A 15854-nucleotide genomic window follows, 5' to 3' on the forward strand; every position below is an offset into this window, starting at 1 on the left:
AAAAAGGAAATTGGACCTTTGCCTTATACTATACTCAAAAGTGAACTCAAAGTGGATTAGAGACCTAAAAGTACAACCTGGAATAAAACTCTTAGAAGAATACTTCAGGAAAAAGTTTGTAGACCTTGGTGTTAGCAGTGTTTTATTGGATATGGATTAAAAGCGTAGACAACAAAAGCAAAAATAGATAAGTGGGAATATTTCAAGCTGAAAAATTCCACGCAGCATAGGAAACTGTACAAAGTAAAACACAGCTTGTAAAGTGGGGGAAGTATTTATAAACCACTTATCTGGTAAGGGTTACTATCCAAAAATGTATAAGAAAGTCTTAGTTGCCCAAGAAAAAACATCCAGTCAAAAAATGGGGTAAAACAACTGAATAAGGGGCTGGGGAGATAGCTCAGTAGAATAAGTACTTGCTTTGCAAGCACAAGGGCCTGAGTTCAATCCCCGGTTCCACCACAAAGATAAATAAATAAATTTTTAAAAAGAACTGAATAGATACTCTGCTTCAAAGATATTAAACAGTTGGCAGATGTTTAAAAGTATGCTCAGTATTACTGATCTTCAGGGAACTATGAATCAGAATTGCAGTAAGATAGTACCTCACATCTGTTGTGATGGCTCTTAGCAAAAAAAAGAAAGTAAAAAAGAAACAAGTGCTGGTGACAGTGTGGAGAAAAAGGAGTCCTTGTACACTGTTGGTATATGAGCATGGCCAGTGTGGAAAATAGCAACTTAAGATGGAATTGCCACTAGTTCAGGCAGTGAATGTGGAACTCCATGTTCATTATAGCAGTATTCACAATAGCAAGGGTATGGAAACAGCTTTAATGTCTACCAACAGATGAATGGAGAAGAAAATTTCACATAAAATTCAGAGAGAGAGAAAGAGAGTATTCAGCCTTTAAGAAGCAGGAGGTCCTGTCATTTGCAACAATTTAGGTACATATAGAAGACATAACAATAAGTGTAGATATTATAAGACCTGAGGCAAAGCGCAAATACTGCATGACTCCACTTTTAGGTGAAATCTGTAGTAGTGAAACTCAGAGTCAGACAGTACAGTAGTGGTTGCCCGTTACAGAGGGCTGGGAGCCAGGCAGATGGGTTGGAGGGAGGTATCAGCGGATACGGAGTTGGCAAGATGAAAGAGTGCTGGGGATCTGCTATACAGCACAACATGTAGTTAGTAATGCTGTATTGTTTAAACTTTGCTGAGGCCACAGATCTTGCAAGTTCTTTTACACTAAAAGAAAAGAAAAAAACATTTTTAAAAACATCTTCTAAATAAAACAAAAGAGAATTTTTTGGATATCTTAAGGTTTATTGCAATAGACTTTCCAGTTCTGAAAAAAAGATATTGTAAGCCCCAAGTAATACTACATTGACCAGAAAGATTTGTTACCAGCTATGGGTCTGTGTGTGCTATTAGCGTGCTCCTCAGTGTCATCTGGCCTTCAATTACGGTTAGTTCAGCAAGTGGTAGAAGGGCAGATTTGAGATTACCTTCTGTCTCCCTAACAAGGCTTTAAGGGCATTAAAGAACTCTAAATAGGCCTTGCTTTTGAATCTGCATATCAGAAGGGGGCTGGGAGCAAGAAGGTGGGGGGGATGTCAGGTCCCAGTGATTAATGATCTCTAGGAAGTGAAAAGGAGAGAGTAATATACACAGTATTTCTACCCCCTGGAGTAGGAATGCAAACACTATTGTGCAAATCTGTGCATAGTCACTGACTTCCTGGTAGCCAGAGAATTTCATACACTCTTCCACCACAAATAAAACTGTCAGAGAAGTGACAGAGCTCAGAAAGCTGACCTTCCTTCCTTAAAAAGAATAGCTCAAACACAGTGAGCCAGAAAATTAATTTTGTATTTGTTTGGGGATTCAGTTGTTTAATAAGAAGTGAGAAAATGAGAAGGTTCTTGAAAAACCTGAAACCTCCAAATATTTATTGATTCTAGACCTACACTGGTTTCTTAAATTTACTAAATTCCTAGAAACTAAACGAATTTAAAGAGGAAACATTCCTTTGTAATGAAATGACCTATCTTAAACTTTCCAGTTTGGTCTCAACAGTAGATTTAAAGACTCATCTTGTGATAAACTCCACACCCTGTAGCTTTATGTGTTGGGAGAAAATCCTAAGATTTCAGGATGGCTTGCATGGTTTTAGCAAGTAATTCCTAGGTAAAACTGGTTTTTTTCTCACCCTCCTTTTTTTTCTACTAGTGAATCCATGGTATTTAGTAATAATTTCCAAATATTTAAATCCAAGCCATTTTAAACTATAAGTGAGGAACTACAGCACTATAAAACATGTAAAAAGAAAGCTAGTGAGAAAAGCTTTGCATCTCCAGCTGCATTTGGTTATTAGGACTAACCAAAATAAGAGCCTGTCACAGCAGTAGACTTAGCAGCAGCAGCAGGCTTTAAACAACTTAAATTTTACCAAAAACCATTTACTCATCAGTCTTGTTACGTATTTTTTTGCTGTTTTTTATGCTCTCTAGTACCACACATTGCTCTATGTTGTCTAATTCTTAAGTAGATATACCAGTTTTAGTTTTTCTGTAGTATAATAAAAAAGGATTCTTGAAGAAACAGAGCTACATTTCAGGATAAAGGAGAGAAAAACTTTGTTTATTTTTCTGTTTGTTTTATTTTTAGGGTGTCACTATAATCTAAATTAAATTTTAGACTCCTGTAGTCTAAATTAAGACAGATGAGTTAAGCCCTGAGTTTGGTTTCCAAATGATTTTACTTTTTCAACTACATTTAGAAGAGTTTATTTTTAGTGGGGATGTGGTTATTTTTAGATATGCTTTTTCTCACTAGGAAATGTAATGCCTGTCTTTCCATTGTGGTTTATCAGGAAGTCCGGAGACCCAGCAGTTCAGATCTAGTTAGCACAGAACACTGCTTCTCCTTGAGATGAAAATAGGAACTAATGCGTGCAGAAAACAGGCCCATTGAGAGTATTTCTAATTTTGAAACTTTTAGTGTCATTTTATTTTTTTTTTCTAATTTTATTTTAAAGAGTAAAAACAGAAGCAAAAACAAATAGAAAAAAATGACAAATGGTAACATACAACAATACATGTTACAGATTTTCAAAACCCTAATAGCTAATTAACAGTGGTTTTATATTATCTATTTTTATCATCAAAACTTTGCTTAGATTGACAGATATAGTTATGCAGGATTGGACACATAAGTATGAATGCTTGCTTTCAAGAAATCTTAATTTTTTTCCTTATCTTTTTTTAAAAATTTATTTTAAAGAGAGTATAATGATTGGTAAGACGTTAGAAACAGCACACATTTAGAAGACCGAGATGAGAGGCATTCAATCATGGGTTTTGTATTATACATTGCTGTCTTCGATGTAGTTGCTCAGATCTCAGCTATCAGCATAAGTCAAGTTGAAAATTTGGAACAGTAACTGCTATTTTTAAAAAACTGATGGAGATTATTAGTACAGTCATCTCAGCCATCTGTGTATATACTTGCAAGTTCCTCCCCCCCTTTCTGTTTTTTCTTTTTCTTTCTTTTCTTTTTTTTTTTTTTTTTTTTTAGTGTCATTTTAATCTCTCCTACACAGAGCAGTAGAACAAGATTTTGGGGAATGCTGGAACTGCTAGGCATGGGTTCCCCCTGCTGGTGTGTATTCGGGCTTGTAGGCTCCTTCACACACAGCAGAAGGCCTAGGGGGTGATGAAACAAAAGCAAAAACTGGGATGATGTGAAAGTTGTATTTTGTACATCTAGAAAGAACAAAACTTGAAATAAGCACTTCCCTGGCAAGCGCAAGGGCCTAAATTCAATCCCCGGTTCCACCAAAAAAAAAAAAAAAAGATAGAACAAAACTTAATCTTGCAATATTTGACTGTTATTGTTGACTCTGTGATAAGCTGCTTATACACATTGCTTCTCGGTGCTTCACATTATAATCCAGGGAATAATAAAACACGAGTGGACCCACAAAAAGGGCTAAACTCCCCGAGAAAACACAGAGCTAGCATTGTTGTCATAATACAATTAAAGGCTGTGGTATTAGCCCCACTCATTCCCATTTTAGCGTTTCAGGAAGTAAAATGACATGGTATGATCAAGTCTGTCCATTTAACACCTGTTCTTTCTAAAGTGTCATATGTTGTATTTGAGACAGTTCCTTATTTTCTATCTTAGTAAATGACAAGTAAATATTAATAGCTTATTTTTAAAATAGCTCATTTTGAAAAAGAAAAATTTTAATTGACTCCTAAAAATCACTCCAGAAGTTACTATGCTTGCATTTTAAGACTGTTAATTATCTTAAAATATTGTATCTTAAATTGCCTTTCAGCAATGCAGTCAACCTTTTAAGCAATGTTCCGGTCTCTTGTTTGGATGTTCTCATTTGTCCGTTAACCCATGAAGAAACAGCCCAAGAAGCGACGACTCTAGATGAACTGCCCAGTGATAAAGCCGCTGAGAAAGACGCCGTTTTACAAAACAGTACTGTGGTGTACAATGGTATGAACATGGAGGCCATTCATGTTCTACTCAGTTTTATGGAGAAGAGAATAGACAAGGTGAGGCTCCTAAGCTGCAAGCACCAAAGATGGCTAACAAATGGGAATGTGCTGTGCATACAAAGCTGGGCAACAGAGCCCTAGGTGGTTCTAAATCTGAGGTTTTTTAATAGCTGAAATGTTACATATTTTTACTTTGGGAAACATTTTATTGTAACATATGATAAATTGCTAAAACTAGGGGAATGTGTTTAGTGATGAAAATGGTGTTTGTGGAATTCAAATTTGTTACTAGTGCCTAAAAATAATAATTATTATTTTATCGGTAATTTCTACATCCTAGAAGTAATAATTTTTGTCCAAAAACTTGATACTTTGAATAATACCCTTAAAAGACATTTTCAAAAGATTTGTTTTCAGTTTTCTGCTTGCGAGCCGCTTATTTTCTCTGGTCACTAAAGGCAGCAGGGCAGCATAAGTACTTCATCAAAGCCTTTGCCTCCATAAGCCCACTCTTGGGCTTGTGGGAGTGGGGGACCCTCAGAGATGCAGGGAAGTCTAGGGAGGACAAGACAAGAAGACAGCTGATGAGTGGAAGGAAGGTCATTTCTAACACGGTCCTATAAGCTTTGATATCTCTCCCCAAGTATTCCTGTGCTCAAACTAACGGAGCAAAGTAATACTTGTATTTTTTATTTTTATTTTTATTTTTTCCATAATTTTATTGAGAAACAAATAGCCATGAGACAATTTCAAACCAAATTGGTAGGACAGTTTCAATAATTAACACACTGCATACATTCTTCCTAGTGGTTGACTGCTGTACAAGATGTGGACATGATATCCTATTTACAAACACCACTAGAACAAATCCCTCTATTCATTAAGAGAATGTGACTATATATCTGTCCTAATCACTTTGAATACACAGATACACAATGGACATTCATCTGTATCCCCTTTTTTTGTTCTGTTATTGAATATTATAGGTGTGTAAACTCAGCAAAATATTCTAAGAGTCCACTAGCCCATAATAGCACTGGGTCCTCCGCTTGACTGGCAGTGTCAGAAGTTGTTGACCTGAGTCCCCTACAGCTCAGCATAACCGCATGGTGGCTTTACTGCTTATACTTCTAGAAGCTAATATATCTGTATGGTTTTCTTTATAGGGAAGCAGCTATAGAGAGGGTCTAACTCCAGTTCTCAGCTTATTAACAGAATGTTCCCGGGCCCACCGAAACATCAGAAAATTTCTCAAAGATAAGGTAACTGCTAAATACATAGTACATGTCAAAGTTAATAGTTTTGTGTATTTTTGACATGGAACCAGTGTATTGATTTTTCACATATTTCTTTTCAGAAAATCAGAGGCTCAGAAAAGTTAGTTTTAATCTTTAAAATCTTTCAATCAAGAAAGAAGTGATCTGTATATTTTTTGAATTGTTCACTGGGTTTTTTCCACATTGTTTACTGAGATCTGTACTGAGCTGATTTCTACGTACTGTTCTGAGCACCGAACAGCAGATCGAGTCATGCCCTCATGTGGGGCGGATTGTAATGGCAGGAAACGCCAGGTGTTTTGAAGGGAGATACAATAGGGGAAGGGGATAGGGAGACACGGGTGAGGGCGAGCCTTGGAGATGGTATTTGGGCTGCAAGTTGGATAAAGACGGTGTCTCTGAGACTGTCCAGAGGGGAATTTACCAGAGAGAACAAGTTCAGAGCTCCTGAAAGGAGAGAATGGTTGGTGAGCTTGAGGTGCAGCGAGGTGGCCAGGGTGACTAGGAAGAGATTCACAAGGGAAAGGCAGAGGAGGGAGCAGAAGAGGTAACCTGTGGCCAGGCACCACGAGGCTGGAGGAAGCTCGCCTTGGAGATGAGTAGACCCTGGGGTGTTTGGGGAGTGGAGCAATGTGACTGTGTTGATGTTTGAGCCTACTCTGGCTCCTGTGTGCGGGACAGACTTGAGTGGAAGGAGGCAGATGGGACCAGGAGACGCACCCTGAACGGAACAGAAGCAGAGGGCTGGGGGCGGGGAGGACTGAGTTCACGTTTGGAGATAGTGGAGAGCAGGGCTCACATGAGATGCTGAGAGATGGGGCCATGAATCAAGGAAGAAGGAAAAACTAGAGATGGCCTTTACACTTTTAGTCTGAGACTTGGACAGTAACTGAAACCGACCTCCTCTGACGCCCCAGGCTCAAGCACTTCTCATTAGCGCCCTCAGTCCTCCTGTGCTCCAGCCCCACGGCTGGAGCCACAGCCTTGGGCTGCCCCACGTCTGCCCACTTCCTCTTACCAGGCTAGATATCATGTATAGTTCAAGACTGTCATCACTCCTTGCATACGTCTTTACCTGGCCACTCCTCACCCCCTGTCTCTGGAAAACACAACATACTCATTAACTCCAGCTGCTGCCTACTTGGGAGAAAAGAGAGCAGCCACCCTGCCTAGCCAGTTAGCTCCTGGCTAATGTGCAATAATTACAGCTGTTTCTTGCAACTTACACTTTCTCTGCTTACACTCTCGTTGGTTGACCTTGTTTCCTATTTCTGTAAGGAATCAAGAGAAAGCGTCATCTTTCCACCCCTGTATCTACCGTCTGCCTTCACCTGTACTGTCAGGTACTCTGCCTCCCCTCTGTTACAGAGATGAATTCTCTCTCTGCTCTGTGGCCAGCCTCTGTTCCAGATCTGTTTCCCTCATTTTCTCATTAATTTTGTCCCTGCATTTATTCATACTTTCTCTTTCCCTCCCTTCTTCCTTCTGGTACTGGGGATTGAACTCAAAAACTTTACTTTGAGCTGTTTCCCTAGCCCTTTTTAAACTGTAAGCATAGAGACAAGGCCTTGCTGAGTCTTTTAAGTTGCTCAGGCTGGGCTCACGCTTGTAGTTCTGCTGCCTCAGCTTCCCAGAGTGCAGTGAAGAGGTGTGCACCACCCCTGGTTCCCCTCTGCGGCTTCTTATATCCGCTCCAGTCATCCCCCGAACCTTCAGTAACTAGGCTTCTGTGCTTTCCGTTCCAGTACAGCGGTTTTTACCAAGACACTGACCCAGTGTCTCCAGAGTTCTCAAGTCTTTTCTTGTGCCCTAATAGCATTTGATATGTGTTCCTCCCCTTTGAAATGCTTTCTTCACTTGGTTTCTAGAACACAGCAGAAAATCTCTGCGGATCTTTGTCTTCCCAAATGTTTGGCTGCTCCAGGGCAACAGTTTTCTTGGTTCCTTTTCTCCTTGCTGAGACGAAATAGCTGACACCCAAAATTAAAGAAGGAAAGGTTTGCTTTGGCTCCCAGTTTGCAGTTTTCAGTCTGTGGTCAGCTGCTCCAAGGCAAGGTGGCATCTCAGAGGAGAAACAGTTTATGGCAGGCAAACAGCTGGAAGGCAGCAAAACAGCAAATTAGGGAGAAAGGAGCAGCGGCAGCCTGCCTCTCCTTTTCAACCCTTGCAGGTCACTGTCCCTTTGGGTGGTGCCACTCACAGCCAGAACTCTGCCAGACTGATCAGTGGAGACTCCTGAGTAATCACACACCCTCAATCCCAGCCCCACACCCCTAGACCTGGCCTCCAAAGAGCCTGACCTCTGACTTTGTAAGACTTTTGGAGGACATCTGAATGCAAGTCGTAGCAGCTGCCCTGCCCTGTCTGCATCCTCTGAGATCTTCCTTGAGAACACGGCTTTTGAAAGCCCATCTCTGTGCTGCTGGCTACTCCAAGTTTCTCTCTCCAGCCGCGCTCTGTGCCCTGAGCGCCAGCTCTATGTGATGAGCGCCTGCCTCCTCCCACTAGGCGAGCAGTGTAAGTCGCGCACACCCCAAGTTAGCATCCTGACTTCCTGTCCCCTTAATCTGCTGTTTTCCTTTCTTTCTTCCGTTCAGTGTGTGGACCTCGCTCACATCCTTGTTCAGTTATCACCGGAGAATGCCTGCTAGTAAATAACCAAATTCATCTTCTCTGTCTCTGTTGATAGTCGGGATGTGCTAAGTACCTTATTACATGTAGGACACACTAATGTGCAGGCAGCCTGTCTTTTCCAGCCCTCATATTTGGACTGATAAAGAAAGACTAAAAAGTAGGGGCTCTGTGGGGAATTCACACTTTTTCGAAAGAAAAAGAGCAACACCAGAAAGCATGAATGACCATTTAAGCAAGATAAGCTAAACCATGAAAGTTATTTTTAAATGGGATTAAGATACTCAAGTAGGAACACATAGTAAAGAATAAATTAAAATACTTTGTTTTTCATATTTTTACACTTTAACAAAGATAACCTTGGGATCAAGGTTTAAGTAAACTTTTTGTTTCACTATCTCTAATTAGTTCACAAAAGTCTGTTAAAAGCCTTCTTTAAAAAAATAAAACTTCGAAAAAGCCTTCTTTATATCAAGGCCTTGGGGCACTTATTGTGAAGTACAAAACACTGTGAGACCCACTTTGTGTGCTCAAGAAACACTGCGATGTGATAGCTAAAAAGGTAAGTAAAAATAAAAAGTGTGTTAGTGCAGTTTGATTACCTCAGCGGGTGTCTAAAGCATGCAGTCCATGGAGCTGGGGGTCCCAGGTTGCAGGGTCACGTCTGCTGATGGTCTCATTGTGGCCGAGTCCTAGGGAGGGCGTCACATGGCAAGAGACAGAGAGGGGGGCGCGCGCGTGTGTGTGTGTGTGTGTCTGTCTGTCTGTCTGTCCTTTTTGGTCTCTCTCTCTCTTATAAAGCTGCCAGTATTCTGTTCCACCCTCAGGACCTCTAACCCTAATTATCTCCCAAAGGTGTCAATTCTAAACACTATGTAGCTGGATTACATTTTCATCCTGTTAATGCCTCACTTGGGGATTAAACTTCTACACATTAAACCTTAGAGGATGCACTCAAACCGTACCTAAACCAAAGCATCCTGTCCTTGGCCCCCAAGGTTCATGTCCTCATGATGTAAAACACAGGCATTTCGTCCCCAGTAGTGCCATCCCATAGTCTAGCTCATTGTAGCACTCACTCAGAATCACGGAAGCCTCTCCAAGCAAGACTCAAGTGAACTCTGTCTAGCTGTGAGTCTATACAGTCAAAATAAGCTAGCTACATTCGTGGTGTGGTGGTGCCACAGCCACAGGATATACACTCCCATTCCAAAGGAGAGGAATGGGCAGTCAGGAAGAGCTGGCCTGGAGCAAGACCAGAAACTATCAGGGCATTGGTCAAGCCCCAGAACTGCAAGTCTGGCGTCTGCACGTGCAGGGAGGGTAAGGTCCCTGAGGCCTAAGCTTTCTCACCCCTGCAGCTTTGCTGGTTGCAGCCTACCTGCCTGCATGCCAGGGTTGCTAGCTTTCCTGGGCAGATGGGCCACGTTACTGGTAATTGTTACCCTTTGGGGGACCCCACTGTGACTTCTGCCTCCACAGCACCATGGGGTATCCTGCTCTCTGCAGGAGCTCTGAATCTTCAGCATATTTCTGCTTGGTCTCCTAGGTTTTCCTTTGAAATCCTGGGGGAAGCTTCCGTGAACCAGTAAACTTTCCATTCTGCACACCTGCAACACCAGCACCACATAGGTGCCCAAAAGGCCTGATGCCAGCTCGTGCTGTCCCTAGGCCTACCTGCACTGAGGCAGTAGCCCCCACTGAGAGTTTTGCCAGTGGAATGTAAAGAAACAAACCCTGAAGTGTTGTTGTGAGGCAAGCCAGTCAGGAGTTTGAACCAACTCCCCCCACAAGATCTCGGGCCAGGGATGGGAAATATAAAATACTTGTGTAGGTGACTCAATTTTTTCAGATTTAGTTTACGTTTTTTTCTTTAGAACATCTCTTCTGTACCTCCAATATTTATACATGGTATGCATTAAATATAGAGAGGTAAGTAATGATAAAAGTAGTCAGTCAATTGAATTAAATAAAATTGCATGTACTGAAAGGGTTTGGATCAGTTGCACAGTAAATTATTACTTGACTTTGTGCCTATCCTGAGGTTCCTTGCATAGGGCCTATTTAAGCAGAATACATTTATTTTATTTTGGACATGGTTTGCCCCTCAAGATTTCATGTGTTGCAAGTTTGGTCCCCCAAGTGGCCATGAGAGAGATGATATGGAACCTTTTTAAGAGGTAGGACCTTAGGGCAATGAGGGACTGACCTCCAAAAGGACTAAGGGGGCTCTCGTGGGACCTTTGAGCTGCTGCAAGATATAAGGCAAGTTGTCATACGAGTGGGCCATGAACTGCCTCCTGGCTTTCTGTTTTGAGAGTGATCTCTTCATGCCTCCCACACCGGTCATTGTGACACCTTCCTCAGTGAGTCTTCACCAGAGGCAGAACCAATGGGTGAGGCTACCAGATCTTGGGCTTTGGGTATCCAGAATTGAACTAAACAGTACAGCCATAGCCATTTCCTTGTAGAAACCCTAAACAGACTTGTATAGCATGTATTAAAGAGTTACTTGAATTAATTAGTTTTCTGTTTATTTATTGTACAGGGTCTAAAGTGTCTAACTGCACAGATCAGACTCGTAGTGATCCTCCTGTTTTCAGCTTCCCAAGGTCTGGGATTATAGGCACATGCCACCACAGCCAGTCTCAGTTGCTTTCTCAACTCATCCCAGGGGTTGAACCCTGGCCCCTGCATCTGCCTAAGCAGGCGCTTTAATCCGTTGAGCTATCTGGCTGGCCCTCGTTTTCTCCTTGATCAGCAAATATTTATCAAGCACTGCTAGTATGCCAGGCACTGCGAACAAAGCAATAAACTAAATTAAAAGTTCCCTGCCTCTGTGGGACTTCTTTGGAAAGCAGCAGTCAGCCAACAAATACTGTATATGCTATCACAGATTGTGGACAGTGATCCTAGGAGGATGGGTGCAGACCAAGGGGTTGGAACTGCAGAGCAGGGCCAAGGGTAGCAAAGGGGGAGTCAAGTCAGGGAGTCTGTTCTTTAGATATTATGAAAAGAGAACCATAGGGAGGGAGGGAGGGAGGTACTTGGCGTGTCCAGCAAGGTCTGTGGAAGTGGGCCTGACTGGAGTAGCATACGCAAGGACAGCAGTGGGAAATGGAGTCCGAGAAGGGGCAGGAAGCCAGACTACATGGACCCTTGCAGAGGGCTGTGAAGACCTGGCCATGGGAAGTCCGAGGGACCAGAGGGCTCTGAGAAGAGGTGGACATGACCTGGCTTTCAAAGACCATTCTTCCTGCTGTGTAGAGAGTAAATCCCCGGACCAAGGCCAGGGAGGAACAAGGACCACTTAGGATGTGGTGATGGATTCTGGTGAGAAGCGTTGGTAGCTTGGACTTGGTCACACTGGAGGCCGCAGTGGGAATGGTTGCCTCCTGGGTGTCCTGCAGAGGTAAAGTTAACATTTTCAGATGGGTGGATGGTGTGAGAAAGCATCAAGGGGATTTCCAAGATTTTTGTTCTTTGTCCGTGTGTGTGTGTGTGTGTGCGTGCGCGCGCACTTGGGTGCGTGTTTTTGTACTGTGAGCCAAACTCAGGTGTGCTTGCCAAGCAGACATTTGTACCATTAAGCTATATCCCCAGCTCTTAAATTTTGGGGCTTAGCAGTTAAAACATGGACTGATGTACAGGAGAAACAGGTTTAGTGGGTGTATCAGAGTCTCAGTGAGGACAGGATAAGTTTGGAAAGCCTGTGAAAACCTAGCAGTCAGAAGTGAGTAGCATAGTGCTTAGTGAGGGCTTCAGGGAAAGTGCAGAGTTACTATTAACCATCAAATTTCATTTCTAGAAAATGGGGACATTCTGGAGATCTGATGTACAGCGTTGCACCATACTTAATAATTACTGGATTGTATACATAAAAACTTTACTACGAGGGTTACAAAAAAGAATCCTTGGTTCCACCAGGGTTAGTAAATCAGAATCTACATGTTAATATGCTCCATAGGCATTTGCCGGCACTCGGAGTCTGAGGAGCACTAGCACAAAGTTAGAGGGATGATTTTATGGCAGTAGTTTGCTCTGTAATCGCACTCTAAGTGTGGTTGCTGCATATTAAATAGTGTGTTATGTTGAATGTTCTATTACAGATTCATCACAGATGTAATCTTAAAATTGAAAGTAAATTTAATATACTTTCTGTTGTGATTTTAATTGGTTCTTTTCACAGCCCTTTGTATAATCCTGTACTATATGTCTACTAAGTGGGTGTTCGTTTTTGTTTTTTTTTAACTCACGGAAGGAAAGAAATCAACATGAAGTTATAATTTCGGGGGTGCTGGGGATCCAAAAGCTCCGTAAAGCCATAGCACAGGATGAGATCCCCAGGAGTGTGCATGAGCGAAGAGAGGCAGAGTAGCCGTGAACTCAGCATCTGCGGTGTTTCCATGTTTCGAAGACAGGAAGAGAAAAGGAGGACTAGCAAAACAGGCCGAGACAAAGCAGCTAGCAGATGGGAGGAGAGTGAGGAGCGAGGTGTAGGGCGGGTGCAGAGCGCCAGAGAGTGGGCAGAGGATGAGTGAACTGAGCCAGCTCTCTCTGCCTTGGAGGATGAGTCTATAGAAGAATTGAGTGTCACGTTACTACCTCTTGGGCCCGGGGAGCTGGCTCAGTGGAATAAGCGCTTCCCTGGCAAGTGCAAGGGCCTGAGTTCAATCCCCGGTTCTGACAAAAAAAAAAAAAAAAAAAAAAAAGTTATTACCTCTTTTCAGGGGCCCGCGAGGGATATAAATAATGTGTGCATACCGCCAACGAGGCAGCTTGGAGAAGGGGCCTGGTAATCAGAGATTGAGTAGCACTTACCAAAATGCTTAGGGCTGGGGGTGTTTTGTATATAGAATTACTTCAGATTTGGGAATATTTCCACATGTGCATAGTGCAGTAGCTCAGCAATGGACTTAGTTCTAAATGTGAAACTTAATATGCCAGGTACACGTAATTTTATACAGCATTTTTAGCATACCTGCGTTCGACTGTGACTTATCACATGAGGTCAGCTTTTCTATCCCATGTGCAATTTTCCATTTGTGGTGGGCATCATTTCAGTGCTCAGAAAGTTTCAGATCTTGGAGCATTTCAGGCTTTTAGGTTAACAATACTCAACCTGTAGTAGCCATTTTTTACTACTTAGTGAAACAGCTAGAAAGTGTAAGTACAAATTTTTTTAGTAAGTATTGAAAATGCTGCCAGATTTAAAGTAAGGAAGGATCAGTATTACTCAATGTATTAAGGAAGTCTTTGTGAGAGAGAGAAAGTTGGAAGATTTTAAAATGGATTTTGAATAAGAAATGGCGTTCCACATGTGAGAGGAGTAAAAAGTTAGTTGCCTTTATGATAGCCTGACAAGAAGTTATTTGAGGTCTGTTTTTTGCTGTTTTTATTTTATTTTATTGGAAACTAGTCTATATTTTTTATTTTATTTTTTTAATCTTATAAGGCTAAGCCCAGTAATCACTGCAAGACCACGCAACCAACGGTACCAGCCTCATGTACCATAGCTCCCTCAGTTAATGATGGTTTTTCCATTGTGCCATCAGGTTTTACCACCCTTGAGGGATGTCACAAACCGACCTGAAGTTGGCTCGACTGTGAGAAACAAGCTGGTGCGCCTCATGACACATGTTGACCTTGGCGTTAAGCAGATCGCTGCTGAGTTCCTTTTTGTCCTTTGCAAAGAGAGAGGTAGGTTAAACTCTCTTTGCCCTTGGCGTTTAGCATTTGGAGGGGACTGGAGAAAAATTTCTGTTGCCAGTAGCCATCTTTCTGCATGCTTTCCAGAGCGTGCTGTTTCTTACCTTTCGTTATGAGAGAAGCTCAGGAGATAATAAAAATTAACAATTTAAAAGTATTTTTATATGCTTCTGGATTCATTAACATGTGCAGAGACAGATGTATTGCCAAAATTTAAGACACACTTAAACTTTGCCTTCTGTGTCCTTAACCCAGATTTCTTAATCTTGATATGCAGGACCTGGAGCCATTAGGAGAAGTCCATCCAGTACATGAGGGGCTGCAGTTTCCAAAAGCAGCACAGATCTGAGTCAGTTTCTTTAATTCCCTTTGGAATGTAACTCCTCATAGAATTAAAGATTACCTTCTTCGCCAGGCTCTTTAGTCATTAGTTCTAGAGTGTGAAGTATATAATCCAGTGTGGAGATATACAAACGAGCATCAGCTATACCACTTATCCTTGAAGCTGCAGCAGCATAACGGTAGGGAAAAATTTAAAAATAGAGTGCATTGCAGTAAGTGCTACTGTATATGTATATACAAGAGTGGTTTGCTGAGATAGATTCAGTAGTTAATAAATTTCCTAAAATTATATGGATTATTTGCTCTACAGAAACCAAGTTTTACGACAAAGAACTGTAACTAAATCATTTAGATATGTTCAGCTATTACTTCTCTTAGTTTGTAACTATCCTAGCATGCAGTCTCAACTGAGCAGTTTTTATTCCACTTTTCTTAAGATAATTTGGAAATGAAAAGGTTCAAGTCTACCCAAATCTTACCTCAATTGTTTTCTTAAATTTTATTTTTTTTAAAAATTGATCCAACCACTTAAGTTCCTGTTAAGATGGTGTAGAAACAACATAATTTGATATTTGCCATGATGGTGCTAAGTGTAGATGTTATAAAATAAGAGGTGTGTGCCTGACAGTCTTTGTGCAGCTCATTTAGTTCCCATAGCCCTCTACAGTTTCATCTGATGACTTCTCTCATGCTTCAAAGAAAGACTGATTTATTGACTTGGCATGAAGTGGTTATAATAGTGCCTTGATGTAATTGTAAATATTAAATTAAATCTGCTTTTCTGAGTTGTTTTTCTAGAAGTGTGTCTATACATATACACAAGTCTAAACTGCACATGTGCATCTGTTCATTTTAAAACGTTTGCCAAAATATATATAAATTTTAAATATTATCTAATTTATTATTATTGCTGCTTCTACTCTGAGTAGTAAAATTACTAGTGGGTTTTTTTCTTTTTAGTTCCCTGCATTGTAATTTTTCTACAGTGAATATACATTTCATGAATACTTTTAACAACTTTTATTTTTGTCGGGGTTTTTTGGGGGTTTTTTTTGTATTTTAGAGGAGGGTCTACAAGGTGTTCAGGGTCTCACTACTACATCAGACTTGTAGTGATCCTTCTGTTTACAGCCTCCCAAGTCTAGGATTACAGGCATGTACCACCACACCCAGTCTCATTTGCCATTGCCCTCTCAGGGTGCTCCAAGGGGTGGGGCCAGCACTGCAGGCCTGGGAACTTTTTAAAATTTTTAAAAGGTCCAAATTAAGTTTTTATCTTCTGTAACTGTATATCCAAATCTTATATATTTAAATGCATATATGTCTAACTATAATCTCATTACTGATGAGTGAGGTCATAACAGATACAGTATA

The 15854-nt window shown here is 41.2% G+C and overlaps 1 protein-coding gene across 6 annotated transcripts in view; it reads left to right on the forward strand.

The window, feature by feature from the left end:
- The window catches only part of Ric8b (RIC8 guanine nucleotide exchange factor B), a 130268-nt gene that overhangs the window by 72399 nt on the left and 42015 nt on the right, over positions 1-15854 (forward strand). For all 6 annotated transcript variants that reach the window (XR_002821419.1, XR_002821420.1, XR_002821421.1 and 3 more), the window contains exons 5-7: positions 4350-4578; positions 5688-5783; positions 13985-14129. Coding sequence is in view for 3 of the 6 variants with exons in the window: in XM_004623861.2 (XP_004623918.1) it covers positions 4350-4578; positions 5688-5783; positions 13985-14129 (470 nt within the window). In the remaining 3 variants the exon portion in view is untranslated. The remainder of the gene's footprint in view (positions 1-4349; positions 4579-5687; positions 5784-13984; positions 14130-15854) is intronic.

The sequence above is a fragment of the Octodon degus genome, unplaced genomic scaffold, assembly GCF_000260255.1.
Source record: "Octodon degus isolate 3935 unplaced genomic scaffold, OctDeg1.0 scaffold00004, whole genome shotgun sequence".
NCBI lineage: Eukaryota > Metazoa > Chordata > Mammalia > Rodentia > Octodontidae > Octodon > Octodon degus.